General features: G+C 52.2%; 2 protein-coding genes across 6 annotated transcripts; both read left to right on the top strand.

Annotated features, from left to right (window-relative positions):
- The first annotated feature begins 3 nt into the window (after positions 1-3).
- Positions 4-5,167, top strand: LOC309579495 (oxidative stress-responsive serine-rich protein 1-like). Of its 2 annotated transcripts, none has more exons than XM_082292854.1 (4): positions 4-69; positions 1,031-1,151; positions 2,782-2,892; positions 3,510-5,167. In XM_082292854.1, exons 2-4 carry the CDS (start codon positions 1,075-1,077, stop codon positions 4,192-4,194), a joined length of 873 nt encoding a protein of 290 aa, XP_082148980.1. In that variant the 5' UTR covers positions 4-69; positions 1,031-1,074; the 3' UTR covers positions 4,195-5,167. The 2 variants fall into 2 exon arrangements, with proteins under 2 accessions (XP_082148980.1, XP_082148981.1); XM_082292855.1 differs by lacking the exon at positions 4-69 and adding an exon at positions 301-453.
- Positions 5,168-9,350: 4,183 nt separating this feature from the next.
- Positions 9,351-21,470, top strand: GDAP1L1 (ganglioside induced differentiation associated protein 1 like 1; the record flags this gene model as incomplete). Of its 4 annotated transcripts, none has more annotated exons than XM_082293055.1 (6): positions 9,351-9,555; positions 12,391-12,583; positions 15,817-15,990; positions 17,954-18,051; positions 18,180-18,294; positions 21,127-21,470. In XM_082293055.1, the coding sequence occupies 6 exons, from the start codon at positions 9,376-9,378 to the stop codon at positions 21,468-21,470; spliced, it is 1,104 nt and encodes a 367-aa protein (XP_082149181.1). The 4 variants fall into 4 exon arrangements, with proteins under 4 accessions (XP_082149181.1, XP_082149178.1, XP_082149179.1 ...); XM_082293052.1 differs by having other exon boundaries at positions 9,376-9,555; positions 12,391-12,601; positions 15,784-15,990; XM_082293053.1 differs by lacking the exon at positions 15,817-15,990 and having other exon boundaries at positions 9,376-9,555.
- Positions 21,471-23,355: the final 1,885 nt, after the last annotated feature.

The following is a 23,355-nucleotide window of genomic DNA, read 5'->3' as shown; positions in this document are numbered from 1 at the left end:
GGGGCGCGCCCCCGCGGGGCGGTGACGTCACGTCCTGTTGTGCTGCGCGCCCCGGGCAGGCGGCGGTGGGTGAGTGACGGCCCCGGGACCCCCGCGCCCTCCGCGCCCCCGCGGGCCGGCTCTGCGCGGCCGGGGGACACCTCAGGGGCGGCTGCGGGGTCGGGGGGGGAGCGGAGGGGCCGCCGCGGCTCTTCCCGGCTCTTCCCGGCGGGGCGGCGAGGGCAGGCCCCGGGGCAGGTGGCGGAGCGGGGCCGGCGCTGGGCTGCCGCGGCTGCGGAGCCTCCGGCGGGCACGGACAGCGGGGGTCTGGCTCGGGTCTGGCTCAGGCCTGGCGCTGGGCCCGGCCCCTCGCCCGTGCCCTGTGCTGGGGCGGCGGGGCTGTCACGCCGGACAGTGCCCGGCCGCCGCCGCTCTGCTGCCGGTGAGAAGAGGCTCGGGAGGGATCTCAGCAAGGTGTGAAATGCCTGAAGGGTGGGCACAGAGGGGAAAGTCAGGCTTTGCTCACTGGTGCCGGGGGAGCGGACCGGAGGCACACACTGAAACCCTGTCTGAGCGTAGGGAAACGCGTTTCTCTGAGGGTGGTTGAGCACACGCTGTCCAGGAAGGCTCTGGAGTCTTTCTCTTTGGGGTTATTCAAAGGCTACCTGGACATGGTCCTGGAAAAACAGCTTGGGGTGGCCCTGCTTGAGCAAGGGACCTGGACCTCCAGAGATCCCTGCCAACCTAAACCATCCTGTGACTCTGTACCTTCCTGAAGCTCTGCTTCAGGTGCCGTGCTCACAGCTCAAAGTTACGCAGGTTGCCAAGTTCTGTATCATCTGTTCACTCATTGATAAAAAGACACTTTTTGATACAGGCTGGGCTTGTTCTGAAAAACTGGAGTTCACAGTGAAAAGCCCAGAGGGCAGGTCTGGTCAGAAGGCAGTGACACTGCCCACGGAAGAATGAGCAGCCATCATGGTGTCAGTTGGTTTTGTACAGACCATATGTGTTCACACCTCAGCATCAAATCCCAATTTCTGTGTTTCAGTTTATTCTATATGGCACAGTTGGTTACCCACTGAGAGCACATCAATGGACTTGGAAACTAAAGATGAAGAGGAAGAGAGTCTACAAACAGCATTCAAAAAGCTGAGAGTGGATGCAGCAGGGTAAGTGAGCAACAAAAAAGGCAATGTAATTTTTCAGGGTTTTATTACATATTTGTATTTGTTTTCTATTATTTTAGTTTCAAAAAGAAGAAGTCATTCGGTGAAAGGTTCTTTGCTCTCTCTGAACTGCATCCCTTCAGATGAAATGCAGTCATTATAACTGTCTAATATGCAAAGCAGTACATTATTACAGACTAATTTTGACTAATATCCAACTGAAATCACACAGTGACTGCATGGAAACATGAAAAGACTCACCCAAAGCAGTGAACCCCCTTTTAACTGTTGTAGCTGTAGTCACCTGGTGTGAGGCAGAATTTGTTTGTCTGTTCCTGTAAACAGTGATGTCTGCAGCCACATTATAAGCCTTATTTAGTGCACAAAATTTTGCTTGGAAAGCATCTGGAGTACAGCACCAACACCTTGGAGTGTGCTGGGGAGTCCAGCCTCACTGGGAAGGGTCAGGCTAAATATGAACTCAGAGCATTTCTGATTTCAGGGGATTTTGTAGAGTAAAATGTCTGCAGACATTCGTACACTAAAAACTTACTCAGTAAGACACTGGGTATGCTGATAATAAAAATTATGCAGTCTAGCACTCTGTGAGACAGTTCACTTGAAGTCTTTTGAGAATTCACAGACACAAGAGGAAGCTTTGTGTTGACAGTGTTAACCTTGTGAATTCAGCCCCACAGCCATCAACACTGTGAATTCAGGACTTCCTCTGCATGTGGAAATATATTTTGCTTTGCTATTCGTTCCCTCTACTTCAGGAGGTCTTCTTAGCAATGTGGAAAAAAATAGCTGTTCTCTATCAAGGAACTGTGGTTATTAATCATAACACTTTTTATGTAGTACCACTGGCAGACTGTGTGGGCTTCTGGTTGATTCCTGATGACATTTTAGGCATAAAAAGATCTTGTTTTGCAGGCGTGTATTGTGAACAGCTCAAGTCTTGTGACTAATCCCTTAAGATCAACTTTGGGCAGAGTGTTTGAGCTCTTTACTAGAATTTCAGCCTCATTTCTTACCATTTCTGATCCCATGTTCCAAATCATACCTGCAGCCATTGTAAATATACAGATTCATGTGCTGAGGCGTTTATGTTTGTCATCGGTACCTCCAAGGTCAGATGCTTTTTTCATTCTATGCTTATCTCAAAAACTCAGTAAAAACTAAATAAATCAATCAGCAATCTGTCCTTGTCTGTATCTCATTCACTTCTCCACTGACTCCCCCTCAGCCTGCTGCTCTGGGTGCCTGACTTTGTATTTCAGAGGAGTAGGAGACTATCTTTAATGACTATTGTCTGACAAGAATGTTTGGAACCTGAATTTACATTCCTTTAATGTGTCATTTTAGTACAAATAGGGCATGACATCAACCTCTGGGCATTTTGGCTGCCTTTCATTTCATCTCACCTATCTTTAGCCACTTGACGAGGCCAGTATAGTAAGAGGGGTCAGCTAAATCTCTGCAAGGCCCTGTTTCTACCCACTGACTACAGAGGGAGTCAATGCAGCAAATCTGACTGGCTTAGCTGAGCATGCAAAGCACACAGGCTGAATGTGGGCCTCTGGAGCCATATGTTCAGGCATTTCTGTGATGTGGCATTTCCCTTTTTACCCAGATGTATTGCGGCTCTGTCCGTGGGCGATGGGACGATTCTCAGAACAACGACAAGAGCAGCCGTAGATGGAGCCAAGCAGCAGACTGTCAGCTCCAAGGAAGCGTGGCATGGGTAAAACATGAGACACTGAACAGTTGCAGGCCGCTTTCAATGCGAGTTGTTGATTAGTTGCTTAAAGATATCTTTCCTTTCTATCACAAAATGTTTCCATGACTGGTATGTTGTTTTTAAGGGGATTTCATCAAAGTGTTTAAAAACAATATTGCATCTTCTCTTAGGGTTCCCAAAACTTTCTTTTCCATTGATTTTATTAGTAGTACTTTTCTGCAAGTCTTAAACCTTTGCAACCCACTCTCACCTCGCTCTTGGGTTCTTTTATTTCTTTTGAAGTACCTGGATATGCAGTGTGACTCTGCCAGCAGCTCCAACTGATCCAGGTTCTGCACTACAGTTCAGTTTGGGATAACAGAGTATCATTTGCTTAAGGCAGAAGATTTGGGGGGAAGCACCTTGAATAAGGGTTCCTTGTATGTATCTTTTCTTTGGGGGAACCCAAAATTTCTTCAGAATCTTCCACGGTTCCTGTCAGAGATTGTAAGTGACCAGTCATCTGGTATTTGCAAGCAGAAAAATAATCTTGTAAAATGTTTCTAGTCACATTTTAGAGCTTCCTGAGCTGTAGTGTAGATTCTGGAGTTACCCAGTTGCTCGCCTGTTGAACCCTGCAGGTGTGTGAGAAAGCCTTCCCGAGGATCGGCAAGGGTCCCGCGGCGCCGGCGCTCCAAGTCTCCGGTCCTGCACCCTCCCAAGTTCACATATTGCAACATGAAAGCCAACAACCAGCTGAAACACAAAACCCAGGCAGACACTTCGAAGGGTGTCATCAGCTCCGATGTTTTTGTCCCAGCAGAACATGGTACGAAGGACGGGCAGGATTCTCACCTTGAGGCCAGTAACGACAGAACTGAACCGTTGGAAGCTTTCACCGCCGAAGAGCCTTTGCAGAAGCCAGGGGAGAATTGCCCTGCTCTCTCCTCATCCTTTGAGAACAGCTTGCGTTCTAAGCAAACCTCAGATTTCCAGTCCTTATCCATGCTTAGCAACGGCAGGCAGTGCCCTTGTACGGACAAGAAATGCCAGTGCAAGCAGTGGCGCACCATGGAGGTGTATTCCTTCTCCGGCCTGCGGAGCGTCCTGTCCGAGTGCGAGAAGGCGGTCCTGGGAGTCCATGCCCACTCCCTCCAAAACAGATCCCCCTGTGGGACAGCCTCGTCAAGCTCCCCGAGGTCTTGTTCTGAGCAAGCTCGAGCCTTCGTGGATGACGTGACTATTGAAGATCTTTCGGGATACATGGAATACTACTTATATATTCCCAAGAAAATGTCTCACATGGCAGAGATGATGTATACTTGACTGTAAGCAATAGAGAATCCTGAAGCAGAGTTTGTTACAATGGTTGGGCTAATTGCCTTGTCAGTGCCATGTTTTCACTGTTGTGTGTTTGATTAAATGTTTCTTTGCCTCATACAGTTTAGTTTTCTAATAAAATGAAAAATTAAATATAGTTTCTGAGCTTAGTTCTAAAAAGAACGCACTAAAGTCTCTGAATACCTTAACAAAAGCACTCTAGATCAAATGAGCTCTGTTTGGTTTTTGGTTTGTGCTGTGGATATAGAAGCTCTGTATGCTGTTTTCACTATGTTTTGGAAAAAAAACAAAACCAAAAAACTTTTCATTTTTTTCTGATAGTTTGAAGTGTTTGGAAGGTTAATGTATCTCAGTACTTAGAGAAAAGTTTCACAGCTACAGCTCTATCCTCTTCATCCTGCTCCTGAGAGAACGATGAGAAGGCATTCAGCATTTTGGATAGGATGAATCTCCTTTCCTTGAACACTAGCTGGCTCCTTTTTTAGTTGGATCAAATTGTGAATGCTTCTTCCTTACAAAATTTTTGGGAGGTCCAGAACATGCAGGTGTGTGCTTGGACCCTTCCTTAATCTAACTCGCTCACTCTTAAGCAGTTCTATTTTTCTGCAGATAAGTGAAGCTCTTAGAAGTAAAAATATATTTTGTTATTTGTGCTTTACAGATGGAATAATTTAGGGGGGAGTGAAGCAGGCTACCAGGTATTTTGGGCTTTGTGGTCTCACAGAAGTGGAGAGGGTGGAACCATCTATACAGGATGTTTCTGAGCACATCTGATACACAAAGTGGTGTAGAAAGGGGGTGAACAAGAAGTGTGTATCATCCTGGCTTTGTGCTGTAGAGCTATGGCATTCCTGCTGGTTGAAAATACTGCAATAAAAATTTTGTTGCTGAGACTTGCATTAATAAATGTTTGTCAAAACCCAGCAATTTAAAGTCTGAATAATTTGACTTACACTCATCTTCTCTCAAGACCTTTTTGTTGAACAAAACCCACCAAAACAAAAAAAACTAACAAAACTTTGGTTTCAGTGTCAGCTGTACATGGTCAACAACCATATCTAAGTACTGTAATTTTTACTTACACGCTGAAAAATGAGCGTTCAGCAAGCCAAGGAGTCACAAGCAGTTGTGTAAAAATAGATGATGGCAGATGTGGACAGTTGGCCTCCTATTCTGTGCTGAAGAAGGTTCAGGCATTCTAGATGATAACCACTGGAGATTTTATTCTAACCATCCATAATATTTACACTATAAGTCCAGGAAGCTGAGATTTAAAGTCCAAATCAAAAAACATAAGAATACAACTAAAATGAACTTTGCTCTTAAGTTTCATGCATGTATTTAGCACTCAGTATTTGCTCTTATTCAAATTAAATGTAGCTGTTTTCTACATTTTCTCCTGTCACCTCCCTCCTTCAGCACTATCCTGCAATACCCACATACACTCTGGGTTTTCTTCACTTTCCCTTCTTTCTCCCTACAGAAAATCTGGTGTCATATGTACTTTGCTTTTAAACATAAATATTTAGTACCAGTTATCTTTGCTGGTGCTGTTTTTGAAGGATGTTTCTGCTTCAGCAGAGGGTATCTGATCCTATTTTTGTTCATATTTTGTTCTGTGCCGTCTTTAAAACCATGGGAATTGTTGCTAGACAGAGGGTTTCTCCCCTTTTAACCATTTCCCTGCCTCTTGGCAAGCATTGATCCAGAGTTCACGTGTGTGAAGCTGAGGCACAGCTCTTCCACGTGCACAAAAATGGTTATTTAAGCCTGGTATTGGTTGTCCCCACTCCTCTCTGCATCTGGAGCCTTATGAAGGGGCACAGCAAGGCCCTTCTCTAGCAATGTGGAGTGGCAGCCTGGCTCAAGGTCACCTTGGGGCAGTTTCTGCTGGGCTGCTCTTTAATAAAGCGTGCAGAACCCCGGGAAGTGTCTGGACTGGTGTTACATAACCCCATTACGGGTTGACAGCGTCGGAAGGGCGCATTTTCAGCTGTGGAGCAGGACAACGTGCCACACACCTGCTGTGTCCAGGGAGAGAGGAGGAATTGGGGAAATCGTGGAGGTTGAACTAGCCCAAGATACACCCTGAAACTGAGGGCTGAGAAGTGAATTCAGGTCGCCAGAATGCTGAGTGGGAGGGAAAAGCCTGAGAGCAGGTTCCAAGGGCACGATTCCGTAGTGTCCTGTGGAGGACTGGAGTAACTGCTAGTGAGGGAGGCAGGCAAAGGGAAGAAGGACAGTAACTCAGTGGTTTTGTGTTCTGCCTGAACCCCTGTTTTTGCTGGTGTTTAAGCACATCTAGTGCTGCCTGCGGCAGAGGAAGGGCAGATATTTTGGTTCTTAACTGCAATTGTGAGGTTTGCAGCAAATGTACTGGAACATTGCTGCTGACATTTGCACAGCACAGACCAACCCCTGCAGGTGAATGATGGGCCCTAAGAGAGGCCCAAACTTATTGTTTCCATCAGTTCAGCTCATCCACATCACTCTGATAACATAGTGACTTCTTGCTGCCTGCCTGGAACCTCAGGATTTATTGGAAAACTGCATCTTCTCTGGGAATGCTTGCACAGCACCTTCAGCTTGATTGATGAGTAGAGATGCCCTGGTACAAACAGTGCTGAGCGCAGCCTTATTGCTCCCAGCTGCTGCTGTACCTGCCCCAACAAGCCTAGGGGACTTTTTCTGTGTGTGGATGCTCTAGGATTTGTCCCCATTCAATCTACAGAATATGTCTAAAATTAGTTTCGAGAAAGCACCAGTGGACTTGCAGTGGTCCCAGGACTTTAATCAGATCCCAACTCTCTACTTCCTACCTCAGCAGACCCAGCCTGGGTGTTTTCCAGTGGCTTCCCCCACTCCCAGCACTTTACAAGTCCTCGTCCCTCTAGTTTCAGGACTAGTTCGACTGAAGCAGGATGCAGAAGGGCACCCTGGATCAATGACATTTCTTTCTTGCCTTATAGAAGCCAAATCGAATCTGAGTTAAGCTTTACATTGGCAGACACTGAATCAGGCCACTGGGGAAAAAAAAAAATCAATGGAGCCGTTTCTAGAGCCTGTTTTCCACCCTCTCCTTCTAAAACAGGGAGGGTTCTTCGGTGCCTGCAAAGTCCCGTGACCAACTCCATCCTCCCGTTCTCTCATCTCTGTATCCTTTGCATCAGCTCTGAGATGACTTCTAGCTCTTCTGTATTTCCAAACTGTAAGCATCCACAATCCTGCTCCGCTGGCACCTTCTGCCAGGGCTCTGCCAGTGCACAGCATCCCATGGGGCAGCCCCACGCTGAGCCCTTTGGCAGTCACGAAGGCTCTGTTGAGGAGCTGGGGACGATCTCAAGGTCACACAAGGTCAGGGCACACCCTAAGGGGGCTGGGAAACCTCGTGCCCTTCAAGCTTTGCTCAGTTTAGCAAGCCAAAACCCAGCTAAATAAATAGACTCTACAGAGGCACCGTGTACCTGCAGGACCCGGAGGGATGCAGTGACCTGTCATGTTTTACTCCCCACGGCGCAGCATTAATTCATCACAAAATATACCACTAGATGGGGCCTTCTGGACAGCGATCCAGGGAGAACAGCTGCTGCCTGGTCAACCTGCTCCTTGCCTTGTGTACACCCTTCCAGTGCAAGGAGCCCCCAAAGAAGCTTCTCGGGCAGCGAGGGCAGGCTGTGGAGCAGAGGGCAGGGTGGTGCTGCGTGAGGGGGCCAGCTCCTCAAAGCTCAGTTTTCCCTTGAGTTTACAACTCCAAAGCAGAGGCCAAGCAAGAGCCTGTCCCTCTGGGTGTCCGTGAGGCCAATTTAGGGACTTGGGAAGACCTCGGCTGGGGGGAGATGTTGTTACTGGGAGCCGTTGCCTGAGGGGGGAAGAGAACAGGGAGGAGCCAGGGCAGAGCAAAGCACTTCCCAGCCTCACCCCTCTCATCACCTTCCTGCACACCCTGAGGAGCAGAATATCACACCACCAAATAATTCATTGTCATCTCCCAGTCCCTAGAAAACTGCTCCTTGCACTGTATTTATGCAGCTGGGTACCAGTTTGGCCCTGCTCCCTCTCAGTGCTCCTGGATGAAGTGTGCCTCAGTTTCCCCACTCGAACCAGCTCTTCCAAACCTTCCTGTTTCCATCCTCACCAGTGCCAGTGGTTCACACTGAGAGCCCTCACACAGCCCTGAGACACGCTGGCTCCCTGGGCCTGCACTGCCCTCTCCCCCATCCTCTCCAGAACCTGCCCCTACAACCCCGTCTAACTGGACTGGCTTTATTCCCTGGCACTGGCAACAGATCCAAGGGTGGGAAATTATCTCCAGGCTCCCAGATTGCTGGAGATGGGGCATAACAAAGCCAAGTGTCATAAAGCACAAGTTCAGATGTCCAGGTCGCTACACACCTGTGCCTGCAAACCTCTGGGTGATGCTCACAGGGCTTGGAGAGGAGCAACAGCTCAAGAAGCCCCAGTGCTCTCCGAGTCTCCTGACCCGTTTGGAGTTGCGACACACCTTGCTAATTCTGGAAGTGACCCCCAGCTGTGCCTACTTTGTCCAGTTCGGGCGGGCACCCTGGGCTCTTGTACACAGCAAAGGCTCCTGGGTTCTGCCTCTGTACAGGCTACATAACACCCAATAGGCAGAAATTAATTTGTGCTCTCCAAAAAATAACTGAATACCTTTAAAGAGCCATTACTGCTTCTTTCCGTGAAGGTTGCAAGGCAGGCAGGACACCTTCTAAGCATTTTAAAGCCAGTGTCCATCACTCTGGCCATTGATTACACATCCGCCATATCTAAAGCAGTACAAAAAAAAATCCCAATCTCAGCTGAAAAATGTTCTTAAGGAGCCGCAGGGGTTGGAGCTGCCCCGGATTGCCGAGCTGGCAGGCAGGCAGGCAGGAGGCAGGAGCCTCGGCTGCTGACTCCTCTATTGAAGCGATGCGTGCACGTTTCCGTGGGAGCCCCGCCACGAGCGGGGACGGGCTGCGAGCCCACCCCCAGCCCCGGCGCCGCTGCCGCCACCCTCTGCTGTGACCCCGCGCCCACCGCCCCGCGCTGCCCACCCCGGCCGGGGAGCTGCAGCTGCCCCGGGAGTGATGGGCTGGCAGGAGCCCATGTGATGCTGGGCTAGCGCCGCTCGCTCCCCGTCCCTCTCCCGCTCGCTCGCTCGCTGTCATGGCGACTCCCAATAATGTTACTCCCACCAACTGCAGCTGGTGGCCCATCTCGGCGCTGGAGAACAACGCGGGGAAATCCACGGAGAGGGAGGAAAATCACGACCCGACAGACCCCGCTCTCAAATCCCAGGACAGACTGGTTTTGTACCACTGGACCCAGTCGTTCAGCTCACAAAAGGTAAAGAAAACAATCGCTCGGCCGGGTTCCCGGGCGAGAATCGCCTCCAGTTCCCAGGGCATCGCCTTGCTTCGGGAGGATGGATGCACTCGGGGGAGAGCGAGGGTCTCAGCCCCGGAGCTGGCCGAGGCAGCAGCGTGTGGCCAGGCAGATCTTTGTACATTTTAACAGCATCTGCCTGGGAAGGGATGGGGATTGGGATGGGGATGGGGATGAGGATGGGGGGGCTCAACCAAATCTTGCCTTTGCTTTGGGATCACGGCTTGCATCGGGAGCCGCCTCGGCTTTGTGCTCTCTCCCAGCCCCACACTGGCGTGGCCGGGAGCGCAGACAAAGGCAGAGCCGGGCCCGGGACCACCCTGCTGCTGCGAGAGGGGAGGCAGCCCCGAGCCAGGCTGGTGCCCGGGAGAGGATCCCGGACCCCAGCACGCAGCGATGATTCACCCCTGACACTGCAGCAGTGCCCTGGAAATTCTATTCCCGGGGTGCCCCAGCAAGAAATCCCGTTTTCCAGACAACAGTAAATGCTCATTTTGCAGCACAGCAGCTGAGTAGCAAACCCAACCTTCTCCCCCGGCCCCAAACCCCGCATCACTCGTAAGCCATTAATACCATATGGACAACGGGCTATTCGGAGGGGTGGGTGGCGGAACACCAAGTTCCCCGGTGCCAGGGCCTCCCCGAGCTCCACGGCCCGGAGGGAAGGCCGGGGCAGAGGTGCCCGTTCCTGCGTGCAGACACAAAGGAGGGAGGATGCCCAATGCAGCAGGGTGGTTGCACATGGTCGGCCCGCAGCACGGGACTGACGGGCTCCGGATCCGCACTGGCGGGGGATGCTCGTGCCCGGCTCCCCGCGGCTCCCCGCTTGCTGTTATTTTTTGTCTCGCTCGTCTGGCCGCCGGCAGAAGGGAGGGAGCGGTTGAGGCACTTCTTGTACAGGGTTTCCTACAATCGACCTCACTCTGCGGGGCAGGACACAGGGCAGGGGATAGGGCAGGGGACACATAGAGCCACCGCACCTGCTGGCACCGGCACTGTGACAGGCTTTGTTTTGAAGTCACTTGCATGGAAAGAGCACTCGCTGGTGTGATGGACATCGCAGGGTGGGGAACAATGGAGGCTCCTCAGGACCCCCGTGCACAGGGGTTTTGCTCGGAGCAGGCTACAGACAAAGCTTTTCCTGTTCTGCCCCGGGAGCTGCTTGGAACCACCCTCCATGGGCACAGGGCTGTTTGTGGGAGGGATTCTCAGTCCCAGCAGGACGTGGCCTTGTCTGCAAAGGGATTTTTGGAGTTTTACACAAGATGAAACCCATGCTCCCGGTGTAGAGAGCACCTCGGGGGGGGTCCAGGAATGTTTCATCACCCCTGTCTAGCGTCCCAGTTTGGGGCGCTGGCAGGGGCTCCCCTTGCCCTCAGGCACTGGGTACCCTGGGCTGCCTCATGCCCAGCAGCTGCCTCCTGCCAGGCCTTCAGCCTCAGCTCCTGATAGCAGAACAGGGAAGCACAGGGAGCTTGGGGCTGGATACCTCAGGTGGTACTGGCTGATGTTTATTTATCAGCTGGGAGGAAAAGGCCAGGAGTGAGTTGAGGGACCCAGGCTTTCTCTTGTTTGACTTTAAAAGAAAAAATTAATTTGCCATTCCTGTGAATAATTAATGACTAATTCCCTGGGAACTCTGAAATACTCACAGAAATGCTTATATATGTTAAATTGTATTTATAGCTGCTGCTAGTCAGATGAAAACAAGTACTTTTCCCTCATTCAGTGGTTCTGTAAATCATGGCTTTCTCACATCCCCCGTGGGGTTTTTTTTTCGTGTTTGACATACTTAGTTCATAATAGTCAGGTTTTATAACCCAGAAGCCTAAAATGCCATCCCTGAGTGCATATTCAACACCGGCTCATGCACAGAGCGGAGCAGCAAGATCAGCCCTGAGGGCTGGTGATTGGGGTGGGGATGGGGATGGGGATGATGGCCCACATCCAGTCCCATTCCTGCCTCCTCCTGCCCCTCTGCAAGGGTGGACTCATCTTTCCCACCCCTGAGATGTGTGGGTCCCACCCCGCAGTGCTGCTTGCTGGCCCAGGGCTGAAAGAGGGCAGTGGCAGGGGAAGGGGGAGGCAGGAGGTTTGACACAAGAGGTGTGAAGGTGCTGGGTGGTGCCCTCGAGCTGATGTCATCATGGAGGAGGAGGAGGAGGAATGCTGTGCAGGGTCACAGTGGCTACCTGAAACTTCCCATGGAACAGAACCTTCTCCCTGCTCAAAATGTGCTCAAAAAGCCAAAGTCCACTCATGAGAGTGGGACATACCTGAGTCAGCATCCAGGTCTCCTTCAGCCAGGCAGCAGGACTCACTGGGTGCACGTGTAAGGCATAACATTGCTGCAGCCTCTGCTTCCTCCTCTTCCTCCTTTTCTTCCTCAGGTATGTGCTGGGCTATGCTGGGATCCACAGCAGCATCACTCATTCCCCCCAGCTGGGGAGCTCTGCCTCCCTCCACCCACTGCTGAGGGATTGGCTCTCAGCCCTCCAGCTCCTCTGCCTGTCACACAGGCCACCAGCGACCAGGGAGGATGGTCCATGATTCTGAAAAGACAGGATGGGTTTGGGTATCCCCTCTTTGCTGGGAAAACAAATTCTTTCTTGGCTGCCTGGATTTTGCAGCTGTCCCATGGCAACAGCTGCTTGGCTTCTTGCAGGGCAAGCACATGATCCTGGCATGTCACTGTGCTTAAGCTTTGGGGAAGGGTCTGGGGTGTAACGGGGTAGGGGGGACAGGGGACCAGCTCGGTGCATGGGGCTGAGCCCTTTCCCTGGCTTCTTGCCCCAGGTGCGGTTGGTCATTGCAGAGAAGGGGCTGCCCTGCGAGGAGCGGGACGTCAGCATGCCCCTGATGGAGCACAAGGAGCCCTGGTTCATGCGGCTCAACCTGGGCGAGGAGGTGCCCGTCATCATCCACAGGGACAACATCATCAGCGACTACAACCAGATCATCGACTACATGGAGAAGAACTTCACAGGAGGTAATGCACGGGTGGGCTGTGTCTCGGAGGAAATTCGTGTCTACTCCAGGTGCTGTTTGCTAAATGAATCCACTTTTTCCTTTAAAGTTTTGTCTTCACCCCAGAAGATCAGCAAGCCACCAGCCCTCCCCAGACTTCTCTGTTTTCCCATGAAATGGAAGAATTTCCAGCAGAAATCCCCTGCTGGAGGGCTCTGAGGGGTGTGGTGGCTCAGACTCCCCTCTTTCTGTCCTGGAAGTCACACTCCCAAACCTGACAATGTCCCTCAGTCCCCATGGTGCATGGTGGCATCTCACCAGAGTCCCCTCTGGGGCACCGCCCGTGGGAACACTTCTCTACTTTGGCTCTGGGTAATTGTATGAAGGGGCCATAAGGGGCCCTGCTGAGAGAAGGTGGCTTTAAGCTGTGTGCTGCTGCCCCTCTTTGCCCTTCCTCAAGGATTTCTGGGCCACTGGCCATGGGCAGGGGACCCTGCTGTCCCTGCTGCTGCTGTGCCTCAGAGAAAACAGCCTCTTTAAAGTCAAACACAGCCAGCAGTGCTGAGGACCATGGGAGGATGATGTGACACAAACCCAGAGGAAGGGACAGCCAGGAGAGGGAAGCTCATATTCCCCCCGGAGCAGGGCTGCAGCCTGTGGCCTGCTGAGCCCGGCACACCAGGATGCTGAGACAGAGCTCAAAGTCAGCTTCGCTCAGCAGCTGCGGTGAGCAGCCTCTCCCCAGCATCTCACACCCCTCATTCCCCCAAACCTGGGGGCTGCCAGGCTGGGCAGGCTTCAAAGCTGAGCAGGGATCTCGGGCTGTGCCATCACAGTGTTCGCCCCAGCATCCATCCCCCTTGCAACAGAGACATCAAAAACATCTCAAAATAGCTCCCGAAGCAAGGGCACCTTGCCAGCTCAGCTGCTGTCCTCTCCCGGCCCCGCCACTGTGCTGCTGCTCCGTGGAGGCACGAAGCTTGCTCACTGGTGGGGCAGCAGGGATGGGTCCATCAGGAGAATCCCACACTGGCAGCAGGTCCTAGGGAATGGCAGCTGCTTTCCTGCCTGGCGGCAGCCCCAACACCAAGGAGCATCAGGGAGTGTCGGTCCCTGCACCACTTCACCTGGTGTCTGCAAAGGGCAGGTGGTCTGACATATGTGACAACAGGCTGTCCCCAGCAGGAGGGGGACACAGAGCTGTCCGAGCGCTGGGAAACTCCTGTCGTTGAGATTTTCCAGCCAGGTGCAGTTTCTTACCTTTTTGCTGAGAAATGGAGAGGGGAAGCTCCAGGGAAGAGGGCCCAGAGCATCACTCCATGCTCCATGCTCTGCTCCATCCTATTGCCCACCAATGCAGCTGCCAAAAGCATTATCAGGATGTGGCAGTGCTGATCTGGGGGGAATCAGCCACCTTGCAGAAATGTGTAGAGTTTGAAAAGGCCTTTACAAGATATTTTTACTGAGTTACATTTTCCCCTGGGCTGAGAGCATGGCCTTTTTCAGCTGCTAACACACACTGGGGGCCAGCTATCAGTAAAGGGTGGTGTGTGGAGAGATATTTTCCTTTCCCCAGAATAGCTAATAAGTGCCAATAAGCCACATTTGAGGGTGCTTCTCACTAGAAACCGCTGATGCATTGACCAGGGCAATGTTCCCCCTGGGCCAGTGTGTCCTCCAAGGTCTGCACCCCCTTGCACAGCCCATCACTGGCTGCTATATGCAACAGCAGCCTGTATGTGCAGGTTGCTGTGGCATGTAAAGGCAAGTCAGGCACCATCCCAATGATAAACCTCCCTGGGATGTGCTGAAGGTCGTGGGCTGGTGGCCAGCACGCCACTATTTCATTGTGGTTGCTCCATCTTCCTGCGGGATGGGGCAGTCCCTCTGGATGTGCTGCTCCCAGCCTCAGCCCCAGCCCGTCGGTACTGGCCAGGAGCCCTGTGGAAGGAGCACACAGGCTATAGGTCAGTTATTGTTTTGTTCATCTGGTCACTTTTCTCGGATGGAAAATCCCTGCTTGGGGAGCTGGAGCCCAGGCAACACAGGCAGTGAGCAGCCCATGGACAGGGAGGAGCCACCCAAACCTCCCCTTGCTCAGGGGACAGTGACACTGATGCCCATCGGTGGGAACAACTCTGTGGAGCCTTCCAGCAGCAACAGTCCAGGTCAGAGCCATGAGATTTGCAATACAGGAGGTACCCAAATTTGCCTGGCTCCTATCCAGCCATGGGCACCAGCAGGCACGATAATGGCAAAGCAAGATCCTTGCCAGGTGGGCACTGCCATGCCTGCAGCCCAGCTCCTGCCACCAGCAGCAGGGCTGGGCAGAGCACAGCTGTCACTTCAGGCCCGGAAATAAGGGGCTGCACTGGTCACATCTGCCAAAGTCCTTCTGCAAATGTGACCTAACTGAGGTGGAGACACCAGCACGTGGAGAGCCCAGTTCTGCAGAGAGGATGTTGGCAGTAGAGTCAGAGTCCCAGTGGTGGATTTACTCACTACCTGTGAACTGCTTTCTGCAACACCATAAAGATTTATGATCCCATAGAAAACTGGACCTGGTGCTCTTGAGGGAGACAAGAGCAACACTTTACTTCTTGTGGTGTCACCTGCTGTGTATTTTGAGCTGAAAGTGTAATAAAAGGCATGATGCAAACTGCCATCCACAGAAAGTGAATAAAACCCAATAAGGCAGGGAGGAGCAGAGCCAGCCAGGGTGAGGGATGTTCCTGCAGCTGAGACACTGGCTGAGCATGGAGGGAAGGTACACTGGGCTCCTTTGGTCATCCACTCCCATTGCCCATTTGGGGATTTTTAAGGAAGTGCAAGAGAATGAGGTACCTCACTGCCAGTGGTGTAAAAACTATATAACTCAGGAGATCCTAAACTCAAATCCCCATCTTTTAGCTCGTTTCTGCAGAGCAGGAAGATTGTTCTCCTATCCTAAGAGATGTGAAATTACAGTGTACAAATCCAGAGGCTGTGGAGACTCAGGGCTGGCTACATTGACTCCAGGGATAGGTTTGCCCATCTCTGGGCATGGGCTGGCTGCACTCCTGGCCGGGATGGGCATCAGGGAGGGAGAGGGCAGAGCATGAGCTACAGATTTGAGTGAATGCTCTGCCTCAGCCAGCCCTGCCCAGAGGTATCTCAGCAGGATTGCACACTGCTGTCCAGAGCGAGCTAAGGAGCCGCTAACAAGCGCTTGAGCCCTCCCAGGTCCTGCTAACACGTTTCCCTTTGCCCTGGCAGAAAACGTCACGCAGCTGATCCCCGAGCCGGGCAGCCTGCTGCACTCGCGGGTGCTGCAGTACCGGGAGCTGCTGGACTCGCTCCCCATGGACGCCTACACGCACGGCTGCATCCTGCACCCCGAGCTCACCACCGACTCCATGATCCCAAAGTACGCCACCACTGAGATCCGCAGTAAGTCGCCTTTCCAGCGGGGCTGCCCAGGGCTCCCCAGCTCCTTTAGGCTCGGTGTGGCTCCTCAGCCCAGCCAGGCACTGTGCTCCTGCTGCTCATCTCGCCTTTCTACCAAAGCAGGCAGGGACACAGCTGGGAAATGGCAAAGCACAGCCGATCTGGGAACTGTAGGCATCCTATAGAGGCTTCCTAACTCAGGGGGTGTCTGGGCTCCCATGGGCCATGCACTCTTCTCCTCAGCTCTTTCTGGGGCACAGGAATTTGCCCCTCTCCCTGCAGTAACTCTAAGGGCATAGGTGGGAGAGTGCAGCCAGATTGAGTTGCAGGCAGTGGATGAATCGGCATAAGTCTGTGTACCTGACCTTCAAGTGCTCATGAAACATTGACGATGCTTAATATAACTGAATGGCAGGGATTGCTCCTGGAGAGAATTCCTTGCCAGAAAAGTGACCTTGTCAGGAGGGTATTGGCATGTCCCAGGTCTCTCCCTTCCTTTAGGCTCTGGCCCCAGGCTGAGCCCCTAGATAACACTGTTCCCACCCCCATCCCTTCGGTTGCCTGGGTCCCAGATGGTCCTGCTGAGGTGGGATGCACTTGTGCACAAAGAGAAATAGGCAGTTCCTGAGGTGCAGCTGCTGGTCTGCCCTGCCTCTGCTGACACCCATCACAGACAGCTTTCCCCATGTCACCAAGTGTCACCTCCACCCCCAGACCTTGGGCTGACGCAGGCCAGAGCCCTTCCCCTCCCCAAAGGGTGCTGCTGTGATGGCTTCAGCCCCTGTCTGCCTCACATCGCCTCCCCAGCACTCTGCCGAGGTCCCTTGCTTATCTCTTTGTCCAAACCTCCTCACTGGTGGCATTTTTCCCAAGCCATTGGAGGGGTATGAACAGGTCCTTCCTCCCCAGCGCATCTTCTGCACCCAGGCAATGGCTCAGCTGCCCTGTTCAGTGGGTGCTGAGGGAAACTGATGTCGTTGTGTCCCAAGGAGAGGGTGAACCAAGGTTCCAGGGTCTCCCAAGGGGAACAGTGGAATGAAATCAGGATGATATCCAGATTTCTATCTGAGTTGCAGCCCCAGGAGAGCTGGTTGGCAGCCTTAGCAAGCACAAGCTCAGGGCAGAAAACAGGGAAATTCAGCATTTTATGGCAGCGTACAGCCTGCTGCTGGCTCCCACCCCAGCCAGCCCTGGCACCTTCCGCACCAGCACACTGGCAGAGCCAAGGCCTCCTTTGTTGGAGGGAACAAGGAAGGAAAGACAGGTGGTCCCTGGCAGGAAGACATTAGCCCAACTTTGGGTAATTTATGCCTTCCCTTAGGTGTTACTCTGCCTCTAGTATTCTTTTCTTCCTTTCACTCTGCTTCTTTCCCTTTGTTAGCTCCTTTGCACAAAGCCCTTCCCGTCCTCCCTAGGCCCTGAGAGGCAGAAGGGTGAGCATCTCTGCCATGCTCATGGTGGGCATCCCTGGACACCAGCCAGGGCGGGGCAGCTCCACCCAGGAGGGGGCATCCCCTCCTGTGCCACACTGCTCTGAATGTACACCCAAGTGTGGGCAGGCAGCTCGGACATCCCAAAGGTTCAATCTGCTGGGGATGGAGCTCAGGAGTTATGGGCAAGCTCAGGGGTGTTCTTAAAACAGTAAGCAACAGACAGAACTTCCAGCAGCTCTAATATGAATCAAGGAGGGAAAATGAAAAGCTGAAACTCCCCCTGAAACTCCCAGGGTGGGACTTCACAGGGAGAGGGATTGGCCACACCCCGGAGCCAGCACTGCCCTGTGGATGGGATGGCTGATGGAGCCACCTGCTCTCAGATGTGGCAGCAGAGGAGTAGCAAGCCATGAATTTGGCCCATTTTAGCTCTCTGGGGTCTTTTTTCTTGGTGCTACAGCAATATTTTGACTGCAGGACAAGGTGCTTTGCTATCAGACACAGATCATCCCAGCCCCTCTGTCTCCTTCCAGGACATTTAGCTAACGCCACCACGGATCTGATGAAGCTGGACCATGAAGAGGAGCCACAGCTGTCTGAGCCTTACCTCTCCAAGCAGAAGAAGCTCATGGTGAGTGGGTCAAAGTCACACACATCTCTGGTGTTGGGGGGACATGACCCACAGACCTGCCATAGGCACCTGATGCCTTGTGTCCCTGCATCCATCCATTCCCCATCCTAACCCTGCTCTCTACCCAGGCCAAGATCCTGGAGCATGATAATGTGAACTACTTGAAGAAGATCCTTGGGGAGCTTGGGATGGTGCTAGACCAGATTGAGGCCGAACTGGAGAAAAGAAAATTGGAGTACCAAGGTAGGCACCGGGCTGTGTTTATGGGGTGTTTTTCCACACGAGGCTGAGGTGCAACACCAGAAACAGCCAAAAGCTTTGTACCCGATGAAAAACTCCCATGGAACAACCACTGGTGGGTTTGGGGCTGCCACTGGGCTCTCCTGGTTTTGGGTACACTGATGTTGTTGCAGCCATGGTCTTACTAACCTCTGGCAAACCACCCCTGCACCCTTTGTCACAGGGGATAGCAGGATCCCTGTCCTCATGGGTCCTCTTTGGGAGCCCCAAAGTCATCACAGGGTGATGGCAGGTCCCCGCTACTACAGCAAGGGGCTGACAGCAACCGATGCTCTGTCTGGTTTAGGAGGGAACAGATTAGGAACAGTGCACCATGAGGAGCACTGGCTGCTGAAAGTGCAGGGATGGGAACATATGCTGCAGCCAAGCCCCCTCACATCACCAGGCTGTGACACATCCCAGTGGAGCATGGGCAGGGAAACCCAGGAATGTGAGGGGCCCTGGATGGGAGAGCCTTTATAGAACCTGCGTCACATGCCAGCAGGCAAGAGAGAGGGACACCGGCCACCCCTGACATCAAACACGCAGTGCTGGGAGCCTGGCAGGCAGGGGTGCCTGGGCAAAGCTGGGCAGTGCTTGTGCCCCCATCACCCTTGGATGACGCTGTCCTTCCTCCTCTCTTCCCCACTGCCGGCAGGGCTCAGAGCCCCAGCCCTGGGAGGGCTGGCAGCTGCCAGCGCCGCGGTGCCAGATCCAGAGCAGAGCCCAGACACAGTTAATCAGGGGATGGTCCCACAGCTGCCCCTGCCCTCGGGGCTGGCTTTGCCTGTGGGGAGCCGTGCGTCACTCTCGGGGCCACACTGGAGGTGTCAAGGTCAGGCCCTGGAGGGCATCGGGCTGGGGATTTACCAGGAGCCCTGATGTGCTCACAGTGGCATTCTGCCTTGCCCTAATTTCCTCAAACACCCTCATTAACTGCTGTGAGGGGTGGCACAGCAGAATTTAGCCTAATGAGGTGCCCTGGAGGACATCCCAGGTGCCTGGAGCACAGGGATGGCTGCTGCTATTGCCAGCACACAGGTGCTCCAATGCCTTCAGTCCTTGTTTGCTGCTCCTGCCCTCTGCTCCAGAACCCCGAACTCCCACACCGTGCTCATGGCCAGGTCTCAGCAGTGGGCATGATCACCACTTTGGCAACTTCCCAGGAGCTGCAGTGCAGCAGCTCTACTCCCACGCAGCCCAGGCTGCTGGCAATGCAGGAGGGAAGAGGGTGGGAGGTGCCGCAGGAACGCCAGGAGACCCCTGCCACAGGCACCCCATTGAGCTGGGACAGGCTGATCTGAGCTGGGGCTGCTCTGGATGAAAGGAGAAGAGTTGCCTTTGCCTGGGCTCCCACCCCACTCTGTGCTGGGCAGGGGTGCAAGGGGCTGGGGCAGCCCATATCCAGGTCCAGACCTCAGCAGAGGTGCAAGCCCAGAGCCAGGAGGAACAGGGGTGGATCACAGCTCTCTCCCGAAGTCCCACCCTCACATGTGCTTTCTCCTTTCACCTGCAGCAGTACCTGGGAGTGAGGCAGCTGCCTCAGTCCTGCTCCCCTCACCTCTTAGCAGAAGCACCCACAAGCTCCCCACCACACCCAAGAAGCTCTGGCTGCAGCACCCCCACAAGTCATTAGTCACTGAAAATATTTATTGACTAATTAGGCACAGGCAATCTGTCCACTCGGGCAGTGCCTCCAGCAGGATTAGGCAGGCTGCCAAGCAGCTACAAATGAGGGCTGCTAATTACCCCTAATTGCCCTGGCCTGATCCTGCAGGCAGCCCTGCAGCACCAGTGCCTGCTCTGGGATGCTGTACTGGGGCCTCTCTTTTCTTTCCTGGTATAATAGCCACAGGACAATGAAGAGCTCCAGAATTAGGAATTTGGAGCAAAGCTACTGAGGGTGGATTTTTGTGTCCCTTCTGATTTTGTTACCTGCACCTTCTTTCATGTCCCTCAGCTCCATCCCAGCCCTGCTCCTCAGTATTGAAAGGGCGCTGGGGGAGTGCTTAACAACATCCTGGCCTGAAAATGCTTTTTCCAGCCTAAAAGCAGCTTGCTTTATTTTTGGATGTCTCTCTGGTGGGGTCATTTCCAGGATCACCTATTATCAGGGGCTGTCAATCCTTCGATATCTTTCTTCATATACTGTGCTCACATTGAGCTCTGTCTTCCCCAAAAGCCTGGCTCTTGGCACAGATGTGCTGCCAGTTTAGGTGTTCTGGAGCAGAGTCCCTGGTACAGGAGAGAGAACAAAGGCAGAACCTCCCCAGCAGCACACAAGGGAGAGCAGCCAGGCCATCTAGCAAATGGTTTTAATTCCTGAGGATTTCTCACATCCCTAAAATAGGACCAGTTGACGTGACACTCCTGAAGCAGCTCCGGGTGCAGCCAAGGGCAAACACTGCTGCTCTCCCCGAGCACTGACACAGCAGAAGGGGTCACTACACTGCATCTTCCTTCAAGTGGGACAAAGGGCTCTTTTCCTGGGTACGGGAGGATGCCACCTCCTGCTGCTCTTGACTTGGGGAAGAGGCAGCAGAGCCACTTTGCAGCCAGTGATTTGTATATTCACAGGGGTTATAAATTACCATCTTACATTCCCAGCTTCTCACACCCCATACCCTCCGTCACAAAGCCTGGTAGATGGGGTCTGAGCTCCTGGCCCATCAAAGAGCTGGGAAAAAAACATCCCAGATCTAATACAAATGCTCCAGTCTGTGCAGACCTTTTGAGCAAAGCTTTAGGTGCTCACACAAGGGATTCTTATCTTTGCTCTGTCTCTTCTCTCTCCAGGGCAGAAGTGTGAACTTTGGCTCTGCGGATGTGTCTTTACTTTGGCCGATGTCTTGTTAGGAGCCACCCTGCACCGCCTCAAGTTTCTGGGACTCTCTAAGAAATACTGGGAAGATGGCAGCAGACCCAACCTACAGTCCTTCTTTGACAGGATACAGAAACGCTTCGCCTTCAGGAAAGTTTTGGGAGACATACACACCACGCTCCTCTCTGCAGTGGTACCCAATGCCTTCAGGCTGGTCAAGCGGAAACCTCCCTCCTTCCTTGGAGCCTCCTTCCTGATGGGATCTCTGGGGGGAATGGGATATTTTGCTTATTGGTACTTAAAGAAAAAATACATCTAGTGCCGACTGCTTGGTGTTTAGTTTGGTGTCTCTGTGCTGTGTGAAATTATGATGAAGCCTCAGTAACTGTAATGAAATTTGAAGCAAGGTAATGAATAATTATATTGTTTAATGTAACATTCCATAGTCTAGAAGTAGAAACCTATACTGCAAGGAAATAAGACAACAACAACAACAAAAGCATCAACTTGTAAATGCCTTTTTTAGGTTTAAGTATTCAACTCCAGCGAGAGGCTCAAGGGTTCACGGGCTCAGCCGTGCCCACCGGGAAGCGGCACTGCCTCCAGCACCAGCCAGCTCCAGTGGGAGAGACAGGAATCCCAGGAGGCTTCCCGACACCCAAGTTGACTAATGGGACTTGGATTCTTGATCCTGTACATTTGTTTTTCCAAATTGTTCACTGGCCACATTTCACACATGCAGGTAGTGGGGACTTTCTTCTTCTAGAAGGTGTTGTGTTGTTGTGCTCAGAGGCTTTCCTGGGAGCAGGGTGCAGTAGCTGGTCACAGTCAAGGTGGATTTCTGTTCTTCAAGTATCCATTTAAAAAATTATTTTCATTAAAAGGAATATTTTTTATTGAGCTGCTCTTAGAATGTATCCACTTTCTACGTCTGGTTTTGGTGGGCTTTTTTTTAAAGAATTTAATGTCTGTCTTTAACTGCCGCACTTTTTTCTTGAGATAAATCATTTTGACTTCCATCCTGAATTTTGGCACATGAAGGAGATTATTGTTTTAAGCCTTTTTGGCTCTGTCTCTTGAGTTTTCTTTCACGGATTTGCAAAGCATCTTTCACCAACTGAGCATATTTGGACTCTGAAAAAGTACAACCATTTTCAGAACTTTTCAGCACTTTCCTGAAGGTGCTTTGGCTTTCTTCCATCCAGGGCTCTTTTCTGTCATTTCCTCGCTGTGTGTTTTCTTAGGGACACTTTGCACAGAATCACATTGATGACTTTCTTGTGCCTTTTGCATGCTGGAAAGAATAACGGGCCTCACTGCTACTCATGCTTTGGAAACTGAGATCCTCAATAAACCATATGGGAGGAGTAATGGCTTCGCATCTCTAAATGTGTTCCACATCCTTCTGGTCCTAGTGCAAGGCATGCCCGAGGGCAGTGGGATGTGCAGGTGGTTTGTGCTTTGGCCCATGTACTGCACTGGTATAAAACTTGCATGGAAATTATACGTATTCCTCTTCCAAGCACTAATTTCTGTAAGCACTCAGCCTGCTGGCTTTCCAGGCACTCCAGTGATCCCTGTGAACCATGCTGCATCTCGGGGCTTGGGAACGTATGCCAAGTGTGGCTGGAAGAATAGGACTTGCATTTGCCTCCGATTCAAAAGTTATCTTTATGTGTTTGAAAGCAGCAAGCTTTCCCCAGGAGCTTTTGGTACAACCTGGCAGCCATAGAATTGGGAATATTTAGCAGGAATTACCAGGGATAAGCATGGAGAGAGTGCAAAAGGCACACATTTATACAGTGCTTGCCATAAGGCTGGCCTGACAGACTTCTGGAATACAACAGGCTCTGTAGAGCTGCAGAGGCTCTGTGTCATCTTGTTACCTCCCTGTGGTTAGGGCCACACTTAAAATTGGTGTGTGGGAACCCAAATCCACCACCTGCACGTGCATACCTTGTTCCTGCAGCTGAGGCTGCTGAGTGACACCTTGCAGACACACGTTCTCCCAAATACATTCAGTATTTGCTTCGTGGAATCAGTGACTTCAGAAGAAATAGTTCTTTTCCTTCTGTTTGAAGAGGGAGGGCGGTTGGGTGCCCTGACCTCCTCCTTTCGCTGAATCTGAAAGGTGTAAGAAAATGAACTGTGGGTCATCCTCTCTTTGGTCAATTAGCTGGTGACGAACCCCCCTGAAAGATTTA

Source organism: Coloeus monedula (assembly GCF_965178545.1).
Source record: "Coloeus monedula genome assembly, chromosome: 17".
In the NCBI taxonomy this organism is placed as follows: Eukaryota; Metazoa; Chordata; class Aves; order Passeriformes; family Corvidae; genus Coloeus; species Coloeus monedula.
Note: the sequence above shows the minus strand (reverse complement) of the source record. Positions and strands in the feature narration are given on the sequence as shown.